Source organism: Acinonyx jubatus, chromosome X (genome assembly GCF_027475565.1).
Source record: "Acinonyx jubatus isolate Ajub_Pintada_27869175 chromosome X, VMU_Ajub_asm_v1.0, whole genome shotgun sequence".
Taxonomy (NCBI): Eukaryota; Metazoa; Chordata; class Mammalia; order Carnivora; family Felidae; genus Acinonyx; species Acinonyx jubatus.
The window spans coordinates 32369195-32381263 of NC_069389.1; the positions used below are offsets into that span (position 1 = coordinate 32369195).

At 36.5% G+C, this 12069-nt stretch overlaps 1 protein-coding gene across 1 annotated transcript in view; it reads left to right on the forward strand.

Moving 5' to 3' along the window:
* Positions 1-10064, forward strand: part of LANCL3 (LanC like family member 3) — a 95167-nt gene extending 85103 nt beyond the window's left edge. Inside the window, exons 4-5 of the mRNA XM_027054058.2 lie at positions 1202-1409; positions 8232-10064. Of these exons, the coding sequence (XP_026909859.1) occupies positions 1202-1409; positions 8232-8391 (368 nt within the window). The 3' untranslated portion in view covers positions 8392-10064. The remainder of the gene's footprint in view (positions 1-1201; positions 1410-8231) is intronic.
* Positions 10065-12069: the final 2005 nt, after the last annotated feature.

The window sequence follows — 12069 nt, forward strand, 5'->3', positions numbered from 1 at the left end:
TGAGGAGAGCCTGTTGTTATATGCTAAACATAGGAAGTGTTGAAGGATAATTTCTAAAAAGAGATTGAAATCATGACTCATACAAATATAAAATAAACATATATCAATGATTTTATTTAGCTCATTAATTAATGAGGGAACCAGAAAGGTGTTACAGTTGGTTTCAAAGGAACATCCAAGGAGCAGACGTACTTCTGCCTATTAGGAATGCTGACATGAATTTGCTTATTAGATGCAAAGCTGGCTGCTTCTGAGGGAAGTCAATCCAACCTCTACCAGACAGAATGTGTTTTCTAGGAATAGGAATTATTTACATTGCTATCAGTTTCCTACAAGGTAATTTCTAACTCCACAGAGTTGTAAAATAGCCTAGTCAAAATGCAATGAAAAGCAGAGGTAACCCTAGTTGAGATAGCTGCGAAATTCTAGTCTTTCTCACTTTATGTAGGAGAAAGGTAGAGGCCATTCAGGAGAGAGAGTGATCTTGCGTTACTAATCTCCTCTCTGAATATGAGCACCTGGAACTTGGGGGAAATCGTTTCTATTAATAGCTGTCACTTCTCTTGTTTCTGTTCCTGCCCGTGTAATTGCGATTGCCTTTGTTGAGGAGTTTTGAAGGCAAGTGTCTTCCTTTGGAACAATTGAGTAGGGAAGGACTGGCTTCACAGCTGGAGTAGAAGTCTTAGCCAAGTCGTTTGGAATCATCATTGTTTCTGGAAGGACTTCCAGTTTTGTCTTAAGAAAAGGTGTATAGTTATAAGTACTTTAACATTACAAATTCTGAACCCCTGTGGGGGAACAGCAGACTGTATAAACACTTAGCCATTTCAAATAGCCAGCTTTACGTAATGCTTACCAGAGTATGCATCATTAAATATTAATCCATTTGTAAATTATGGATTTTATCACTCTTTGTACTTGTTGCTCTTTCTCCAGGGGCCAATACCACAATACCATTCAAACAACTTAAACTAAATCTTACAGGTAAAATTCTAGAAGGTTCTATAGCATTGCTACTCAAAATGTGGTTCCTGGAAGGGCATTTGTTAGAAATGTGGTATCTCAGGCCCCTCACCTCAGACCTACCAGATTAGGATGGGTATTATGCACTGGTGATTTGTAAGCCTTTTATAGTTTGAGAAGTTCTGCTCAATAGCATCAAGCCCAAAAGTCATCTCTGATGTCTTTGATGTTTTCACAGGAATTGCCTACCTGTTTGCCAAAGCTTATCTCGTTTCCAAAAAACCACAGTACCTGGACACATGTATCCGGTGTGGGGAACTTACGTGGCAGAAGGGCCTGCTAAAGAAGGGGCCTGGCATTTGCCACGGTGTGGCTGGCAGTGCCTATGTCTTCTTGCTGCTATACCGGCTCACGGGAAACTCTAAATACATCTACCGAGCCCAAAGGTCAGCTTCTCTGCACATGTATTTTTTTTTTTTTCTAAATGACATGTATTTTTTTTCTAAATGTTAATCTAATTCATGTTCTGAATAGGTAATAGGGTCACATAGTTTGAGAAGCGAAAAAAGAAATACATCAACTGTGCACTCCAGCAACTCGGTTCACTTCCCAGGTGACCATCAGTGTTACCAGTTTCTTAATGATCTTCTCAGAGATATTCTGTGTATATATATAAGCGAATAGGTGTACTATATATAGAGTTTTGTCTTTTTTTTATACCAGTGGTAGCACCTTGCTATCTTAGCGATTACCCTAAGTACATAAATGACTCTTCATTTTTATTGTTGCATAATATTACATCATATGATGAACCAGAATTTAGTCACTGGGTCCCATGGAGAGGGATATGTGGATTATTTCCAATCTTTTGCATTACAAATAATGCTATCATGAGTAACCTTGTGTTTATATCATTTTGCATGTGTATGGGTATATCTGAAAGATAAAGCCCTAGAAGTGGAATCACTGGGCCAAAGGGTGTGTATATTTGTGATTGCTTTTTTATTGCGGTAAGAACATTTCACATGACATCTATCCTCTTAGCATATTTTTAAGTATATGATACCATATTGTTAGCTATTGGCACAGCATTGCAGAACAGATCTCTAGAACTCATTCACCTTGCAGAGCTGAAACATTATGCCCATGGAACAATAATTTTCCACTTTCCCTCTGCCCCCAGCTCCTGGCAACCACCATTCTATGCTTCTATGAGTTTGGCTATTTTAGATACCTCATATAAGTGTCATCATGCAGTATTTGTTTTTTGTTTTTTGTTTTTCTAACTGGCTTATTTCACTTAGCCTAATGTCCTCATTTATCATTTAGAACGGTGTCTGACACATAACTGCAATGTAAGTGTTTGCTATTATTATTACTAAGAATTAGAGTTCTATCATTCCAGATATTTCTCTATGCACAAATGCATGTTTGTATACCTGTGGATATCTACCTATCTATATATGTATATATTAATAAGATCCTACTATTACGTATGTATAATAATAATACTATACATGCTGTTCATAGATTATAATTTTAAATGAACAATTTTTAAGGGATATCCTTTGTTTTGGTTTGTATAGATCTATATCTATCTCATTGTTTAAATGACTATATAGTTATTCATTAAAGATGTACCATGATTAATTTAACCAGTCTTTAAGTAATGGACACTTGGTACCTGTGCAATCTTTACCAATAGCAGACAAAATTGTCCCACGTATCTAGTGCATACATAGCTATGCACTTGTGCAAGCATTTCTTGTCAGAAAAATTTAAAAATTGAAGTCATTAGACTCATAGGTCTCTCTAGCCTGTTTTTTTTTTTATCTTTTGCCCATTTTTTCCTATTGTGATGCTTATATTGAGAATTGTAACTCTGTTACAATATATGCTGTAAATATTTTCCTACTTTGCCATTTGTCTTTCTACTTAGCTCATGATCTTTGGCCAGACCAAAATTTTAAATATTTTTCTTGTCAAACTTTCAAGATTTCTGGATTTTGTGTTAAAAAGACCTTTGCCACTCCAAGATTACAAAAATATTAATTTACATTGACTTTTAGTACCTTTGTGATTTTAACTTTTAAAAAATAAATGTATACCTCCTTCACCCATTTCTCCGACACATTTAAAAGTTATCTTAACTTTCAAATCTTTGATTAATCTAGAACTTACTTTTTTTTAATGGTGTTATCTGGGTATCTATCTTTGTGTTTTTTAATGAAAAAACAAAACTTTCCATTAATATCTGTTGACCAATTACCTGAATGATTTGAAATGCCAATTTTATCGTAAACAAATTTATATAAACAAAAATTTATATAAATGTTTGTTTCTGGACTTGCCATATTTTATTATTCATTTATTTCTAGTTTTTCTTAGCTATTTTCTCTCATTTTCTCTTCCAATTGTATTTTAGAATGAATTTTCAAATTTCAAAAACTCCTGTGTCAATTTGACTGGAATTTCAATAAATTTATAGTTTATTTAGTGAGAATTAACATCTTTAGAATGTTGTTTTTCTATCCAGGAATATGGTATGTTTTCCCTTTATTTAAGTTTTCAGAAATATCATTTGGTAAAGCTTTGATCTTATGAAGAAGGTCTTGCATGTTTCTTGTTAATTTTTATTCCTAGATATTTTCTGTTTTCAGGTTTGTGAGTATATTTATGAAAGCTTTTTAAAATATGCATATTATTGCAGTTTAGCAATCTAAGATACACTTCTTGCCTATAAATCTACATGTATCTTATAAACATCTTGGTTTTGATAGATATAATGATATATCTGGCCACCTTTCTGAACTCCATTTCTATTTCTATGAGATTTTCATTAGAGTCCATTGGGTTTTCTAAACAGACACACATATTTGCAAGTAATTATAATTTTGTTACTTCCTTCCTCATTTGTGTACTCCCCCTCCCACCTTTTTCTATTGCCTGGGTCAGAATCTCTAGAACAGTGTTCATTAATAAGAGTGATAGTAATGCTGATTTTATTAGGAATGCTTCTGTGTTTCACCCTGACGTTCGAAATTTATCCTTAGGATGTTCATGTCAGATCATGACACTCCTCTGTTCAGGATAATCCAGTGGCTTCTCATATGCCTTAGAGTAAAAGCCAAAGTGTGTCCTCTGAACGAACGGCATTATAGGATCTCGCCTCCCATTACCTCTGTGACATTATCCTCTACTCTTTTCTTTCTGGTTCTTTCCACGGTGGCTTCCTTGTGATTCTTTTAAGATACCAGGTGCAACCTACCTTGTGGTCTTCGAAGTGTCAGTTCCCTCCACCTGTAATGCTCACTTTCTACATTTATCTCCCATCCCCCTCACTTCATTCAAACCTTCACTCAAAAGTTGTTTTCTCAGAAAGGCCTTCCCAAGCCAACTTACTTAATATTCAGTGTTAAAAAAAATGATATATTGGGGCGCCTGGGTGGCTCAGTTGGTTAAGCATCCAGCTCTTGATCTCGGCTCAGGTCATGTTCTCATGGTTCATGAGTTCAAGCCCCATATCGGGCTCTGTGCTGACGGTGCAGAGCCTGTTTGGAATTCCGTCTCTCCCTCTCTCTGCCCCTTCCCCACTTGCTCTCTATCTCTCTCTCAAAATAAATAAATAAACTGTTAAAAAAAAACATAAAATATCCTCTATGATATTTGCCTGTATGCACTGAGGGAAAAATACTAACGTATGTCAGTCCTCCATTTGAAGCTTCATTGTTCAGGAATTCTGTTAACATATTTTGATTCATGGCTGCCTAATCTGTTTGGTTGCAGCCTGACCCTTTATTTCCTAAATGTAGAAAAAGAAAGTGATTTGGGACCCTGTCTAGACTAATGCAATATCACCTTTGGGATAGATTTCATCAGAGATTGTCATGCCCTAGAAAGCCTATTAAAAACGCCAAAATGGGGCATCAGGGTGGCTAAGTTGGTTAAGCATCCAACTCTTGATTTCGGCTCAGGTCATGATCTCAGGGTTGTGGGATCAAGGCCCGTGTCATGCTCCACGCTGAGTGTGGAGCCTGCTTAAGATTCTCTTTCTCCTCCTGCCTCTCTCCCCTGCTTGTGTTCTCTATCCCTCCCTGAAATAATAATAAATAATAATACTAATAATAATAGGGGCCAGAAGAACCCCTCTATTTTTCTGGTAGACCAGTCCCAGCTTACAGAGTCTTAGTTATAAGGTTCTGGGATCCAGGGCCCTTCAGACAGCTTCCATTTCTCACTTATAGGTAGAGCCTGAAAATGTGCAGGTAATATCTGAATATTTGGGGGTCACTGCATTTAATGCTTTAGTGTACTGAAATTTCCACGTCATTATAATTCAAAGTTAAATATGTCATGGCCCAAATTGGGGAAACTTGCCTAATTTTGGCAGTTCCTAAAACAGTAATGTCAAACAATATGTACCTTTCTTTAATAAACATTACTTGGTCATCAGTTGAAATTTATAGTTGCAAAAAAATAGTTGATAATGATTTCAGATCTTTCTATCATTATTTAATTATTCAGGTTTTCTACCTCTTCTTGAATTAATTTTGGTAGTGAAGATATCTCTATGAAAATACTTAGTTCATATGGATTTTCAAATGTTTTATGTAAAGCTTTAACAGTAGAGTTCCATGGTATTTTAAATTTCCCATATCTGTGATTATATGCCCTTTTGCATTCCTAATGCCTTTCCTTTCTGGTCAGACATCAGCGTTTTGTCTATGTTGTTCATCCTTTCAAGGAACTGAGTTTTGGTTTTGTTTATTGATTCTTTTTGTTTTTCTTTCACTGCTTATTTCATTACTTTCTGCTTTTATTTTGATTTTTCTAGTGTTCTTTTCCTTTATTTTCTACAGTCAAAAAGGTTAATTAGAATACCTTACACCTTTGTAATAATAGCAATAATAACAATAATAAAATCCTCACGTGAATGAATTTTCCCGAGTTCAATTTTTGTCATAATCAATAGGTTTTGATATGTAATGTTCTCAGTGCCTATACTTCTTTTTAGTTCTATAATTACCATTATGACTTATATTTTCACAGAATTTTTTAGAAAAATGAATTTGTTATTTTGAATTTTGCATCAGTGTGTAGATTTTGAAACAGTCATTATCGTTTTAATATGATAACGCACGATACCGGTCAGAACACACTGAAACTGCTACTCTCATACATTTCTGGTACTCTTATAAATTGCTATAAGGCATTTAGGAATTATTTTGAAAAGCACAAAAATGTTTATCATATTATTTTTAAGTAAAAAAAATGTAGGAGACTAAATATTGTACCAACAATAATTTCAATAATAAATAAATCAAAGCTGAGGGAAAAAAAGGTCAGAAGGAGAAAGAGAAAAATTAAAGTATGGTGGAATGATAGTCTCTGTTTTATAAATATTCTGCTATGTTTATGTGAAGAACGATATAGCGAATGCTTGTCATATGCTCGGAGCCTAATATATGGTATCTTTAATCTTGGCCAAGAATCTTTTTTTTTAATTTTTTTTATTTATTTTTTTAATATATGAAATTTATTGTCAAATTGGTTTCCATACAACACCCAGTTCTTGGCCAAGAATCTTACAGAATTCTGCAACTTCACCATTTTAAAGTCAGATTAAGAAATTTGCCAAAGGCCGTATAACATGAAATTATCAGGGTTGAGTATCTCAACCCCAAATGCTTCCTCTTTCTTACTCTGGGGTTTGTGAATTTACTTGAGAAAGTATTATGTGTCGAACTGAAATGTCACATTGTCTTCAACTCTGAATGTGTGTAGTAAGCCACAGGAGAATTAGCAGTGGCTGTGACTCTCACCAGTAGAAGTCATAGATATTCTCACATCATATGACTCTTGTTGCAGATATTATGAAATATATTTGACTCTCATTGCTACTTGGAAATGTCAGCAGCTATTAGACCTGCTACTAGATCTTGTTATTTAATGTGTTAATAAAGAACACATATATTATTATTCCACAAATTTGCTTTAAAAACTTCTGCTAACTGTGCCTTAATATAATGAATTTCCTTGGGGATCCTATGCATTTTATTTTCTGAATTTGAAGACTTTCTTCTGGAAGGAGTCCAGACTGCAAAATGATCCGTGGCACTGTAAAGGTTATGATTCCTTGAAGCTATACTTTGAAGTTTCATTGCATAATTACAAATTTTGAATTAACTCTTAAGAGGTGTCATTATTCTACTGTTTAAAATCTTGAACCCCATTTAAAAAGTACATACTCAGGAAAACAGTTGGTAGAAAAATTGTACCAAACAGAATTGCAATGTGTTTCTTGCTGATTTATTTTAAGCTGCTCTTGATAATTCCAAGAGCCCTAAAAAAGATCAAATAAGTAATTATGCTTTGCAGGGCCCCCTCTTACATAGTAGCAATAATCTAAATTTATGGCAGTTTCAGCTCTCAGGCCTTACCAACCTGTGAGTTCCAGCCTCTGAATCGGTGATTGTTTGTGTTGTTGACAGAAACCAATAGAGCAGGTCCCTAAAGAGATGACACAGGTCACAGCATTTTCAAAGCTGTAAACTACTAAAAATGTTACTCATTATAAATAATTTGGATAGGATTTGTGGCAAATACAGGTAGAAGAAAAAGGATCTTTCATGGAGAATCTAGAGGCCAGTGATTTAGTTTTAAGGCAGATGTCCTAAAAATAATCTATCTTGTAGCTGAGTTTGCTATTTGATGTCATGATTATAAAATGTTGCTTGCCTTTTCCCATTTATCTTACTCCTTTGTTTGCCCAAAGCACAGATTGTATAAAACCTTGCCCATTTATTTTCACAGCCTCTGCTCTCTGTCACATATAAATGAAACCCAACTCAGAAATGATATGCCTGCAGAAGCACAGCGTATTTACTCTTTTAAAGGAACAGTCATATATCAGCTTGCTTCTATTCAAGATAAATAAAAAATATGGCTATTTATCTGTCTCTTTTACTTTTCACTATTGGATGACAGAAGGAATGAAGTCCTCAGAAAATACCAAACTGCTCTGCTTTGCAAACTCTGACAATAGTTGAATTTGCTTGTCAAGATAATTTATTGTGAAACATACACAGTGATATAATGGATCCTCTTTAAAAAAAACAAAAAACAAAAAACAAAAAAAAAGCTTTCTTGAAATATTATACAGTTCCAGAAAGAAAATGGTGCTAAAACTTTAACTTATCAGAGAGGAGGAAGAAGCAATCCAAAACTAATAATATGTTAAAAGTGTTCATATTTTCTTCTTCTCTTAGGTTTGCTGAGTTTTTATTTACCGAGGAATTCAAGGCTGGTTCTCGGGTCCTTGAAAGTATATACAGCTTGTATGAAGGCTTCTCTGGGACAGTGTGCTTTCTGATCGATCTGCTGCAACCCAATCAGGCGGAGTTCCCTCTCTTCAGCGTCTTTGTCTAGAAGGCTCCATCTCCCACTGTGGCCCTGCAGAAGGTCCCTGAGATTTCCCAAGCCTACCCGAGGCAGTTTCCACATAAGCCACATTCAATGGTATCACAACCATGAGCCTTAACATTGCCGCCCGGAAGGAAGGGAGGGAGAGAGGGAGAAGGCAGGTGAAGGCAACATGATGCTAGACTTAAGGGAGAACGGTTTGAGAACCTGCAAAATAAAGACACCACAAGTCCTCTAAAAACTGTAGAGATTTAACATTTCAGGGAGTAGATGTGAAACCTGAGATCAGAGGAAAAAGGGAAAGAGAAATCATGGTTTTCAGTTATGGCATAGAAAACAAAACTGAAATGTGGACTAGGGTAATAAAATGGCAATACCTTTGCAATTGGAAAGAGAATTTGACCATTTATGGGTGCCTTCCACCCCTAAATTCAGAAATAAACACAACCGAAAGCTAAAATAATTGCCCAGCTGAAAATTGCTAGCTAGGAGGGATGAAATGTCAGGTTGCTGAAGGACAAAAAAAGGAAACTCCTGGTTGTTCAATCCCTTTACTTGTTGAAATTCATGATTTTTACTGAATGGAGAAGTTTGCATATGAATCTCTATTTTTAATCACTACCCTGATCACTTTAAGGGAAACATATCATAACTTTTTTTAAGATTTTATTTTTAAACAATATCTACACCCAACACGGGGCTCAAACTCACAACCCCAAGATCAAGAGTCGCATGCTCTTCCGACTGAGCCAGCTGGCCACCCTGAAATATATCATCACTTAGTTTAAATCTTGAAATTCGAAGTTTCTTTAGGCCTTGCATCTCTTTTCCTGGTTCCTTTTTCTTTCCTAAAGCTCAATTAGAATAGTAAAACTCACAGGCTAGCAAATACTGTGACAAGTGTTGCTGTCAAGTGTTTTTCTCAATTTGAAGCGTGGGCTGTGTATTGTCTATTGTTAATCAATATTAAAATGCTTATGTAATCCCTATGAAGCTATCAGCTGAATTGTAAAATACCCTCGTGGTAAAAATCACTCACTCGTCTCAAAGATCAGGGTAGCCACTACAAAGGTATGTCGTTTCTGCCTTTGAAGGAATACTGTGTCCCCTGGGACAGGCAGACCCTGGCTGAAGAAGGGACCTGGTGATGGTGAAAAAAACATTGCTAAAGTTTCTGCTATTAGATTAACACATGAGTAAACTCCCTGGCTAATCACCTTACTTTCCAAGACACAGGCTCCACTAGAAACTGTCTACAGTACCCACTGAGCCAAGTTGCCATATTAAATCCAACCCTCCTGTAAACACACAGAAGTTGTAAAACTACTTCAGGTAAATAGGGGTTTGCAGAACACTGTAGAAGCATTTGTCAGATGAGAACACACACTGACCCTTTCCTAATACTTGACCACTGGCAATTTCATATATCAGAGGAGGGAATTGTGTACTGTATAAGATTTAAGAATTATTGAAATAGTCATTAAATATTTGCATATGTGATAGATGTAAAAATATATATATATACATATTCTACATCTATCTCCATGTAAACCTAAACACTAAGTTCAGTTGTTCCTAACTTCTTGATTTATAAACTGAAAGGAGTTGGGGATATTCTGTTGCCTAAGAATATGTGTGTGTGTGTGTGTGTGTGTGTGTGTGTACACGCGCTGGCATGTGTGTGTGTGTGTGTGTGTGTTTGTGCTGTGCGTGTGTGCACGCTCATTTTTCTGGGAAGAGGTTCTCTAGCATTCATAAGATTCTCAAAGAATGTGGCTGAAGAAAGGTAGGAGGTACCTTTGTATATTTTAAAACTGAATGTTTACACTCAATCAGAACAAGGTTGGACAAAATGGTTCGAAAAGCATGCACCTTTTTTGTTTATTGTTTCCTTTTCATATACTCAGATATAAATATATAAAATTGGCCTCAGTTGTTCATTTTTGAAGATACTCAGGTTGGAGCAGCACCACATAAATAACAGCTTTCAGATGACTCCCAAAGTTGGGTTCTAGAGGTTCTTTCCTGAATAGTCAAGGCCTCTCAGAAAGCCTTATGTCAAAATGCCTTGTATGGAGCAGTCTCCTTTTGAAAGGATGGTGGTATTTGCTTTTCAGCATCTGTTTTTTTTTTTTAATGTTTATTTATTTTTGAGAGAGAGAGAGAGACAGAGACAGAGTGCAAGCAGGGGAGGGGCAGAGAGAGAGGGAGACACAGAATCTGAAGCAGGCTCCAGGCTCTGAGAATGTCAGCACACAGCCTGACACGGGGCTCAAACTCACGAGCGGTGAGATCATGACTTGAGCCAAAGTCGGATGCCCAACCGACTGAGCCACCCAGGCGCCCCTCAGCATCTGGTTTTAAATTCATTTCCTTTGGCTGGAAGTAATAAGCATCCTATATACAGGGCTTAATGGGAAACATGCTTTTTTCATCATCCAATAACCCCTTGAGGTGATTTAGGTCATTGATCCAAAATCTCACAGCCAGGAAGGGGCAGAATGAGGATTCACATCCAGGGTTTCACTTCACAAGTGTATTTATTCAGTATCCTAGCCTAGAATCTGGGGATATAGCAATGAACAAAAGTACCCCTGGAAGGTACCTTCTGTTTCTGTTTGCTGACCCTTCTACTATTCATCCATGAGACCTTAAACCTAAAGCACTCAGAAGTGATCATCTAGTTCAACATATCAGTTTCATTGCTAGGAACTTCAGAACAATTGGACCCATTCCTGCCCACCCACCCTTTTAAGGTCTAGCAGGGTAACTATGACATTGTGCAGACCCTTATGAAATGACAACCCTTTCGGGTGTCGAATCCAAGCAAAGGCCATGTTCGAGTGTGTCTTTATGAATTGACACCTTGGTAATTTAGAAACAAGGGTAAGCTTGTTTAGCACTTAAACATGCTGAAAGTTTTCATTTTCCTGAAAGAGTAGAATTGTAGGTTTAGGAGGATCCTCTTCTATCTTGTTTTCCCAAGAAGTGGGGAAAAGACCTTTAAGTGTTGCTGTTGAAAGCATGACATGGCACTTCTTATTTAATTAACTAACTTATTCCCTTCTTTTTTATTATTTTTTTAAAATTTTAAAAATTTATTATATATATATATATATAGAGAGAGAGAGAGAGCGTGCATGCGATGGGGCGGGGTGGTGGGGGGACGACAGGGGCAGAGGTGGGGAGAGAGAGAATCCCAAGCAGGCTCCATACTCAGTGCAGAACCTGATGCAGGGCTCCATCCCATGACCCTGGGATCATGACCTGAGCCAAAATCCAGAGTCTGACACTCAACCAACTGAACCACCCTGGCGCCCCCAATTTATTCCCTTCTAAGCAGTAACACCCTTTTTTGAATAAGTGCTTAGGCAGGTTGCCTCGTGAAGGCTACAGGGGCATTTTCACCACCACTAATGTAACTTTAATATTAGTCATTAAATGTGGCATGGACAATTGTAAACCCAGAAGGTAACAGTGGAAATATTTGAGGATAGATTGAAAGAATCTCCCAGCAATGGGGAGACTGCATTATACTTTAAGAGTAGGAAGTTTTGAAAAATATTACAACTCTGTGTATTTTGTTTCATCAACACAATTACGTATCTTCTCTTCCACACATACCCCCAAATAGATATTTTGCCCAACCCCATTTCAGTCATCAGTTTTTACTTTTTTGCTCTG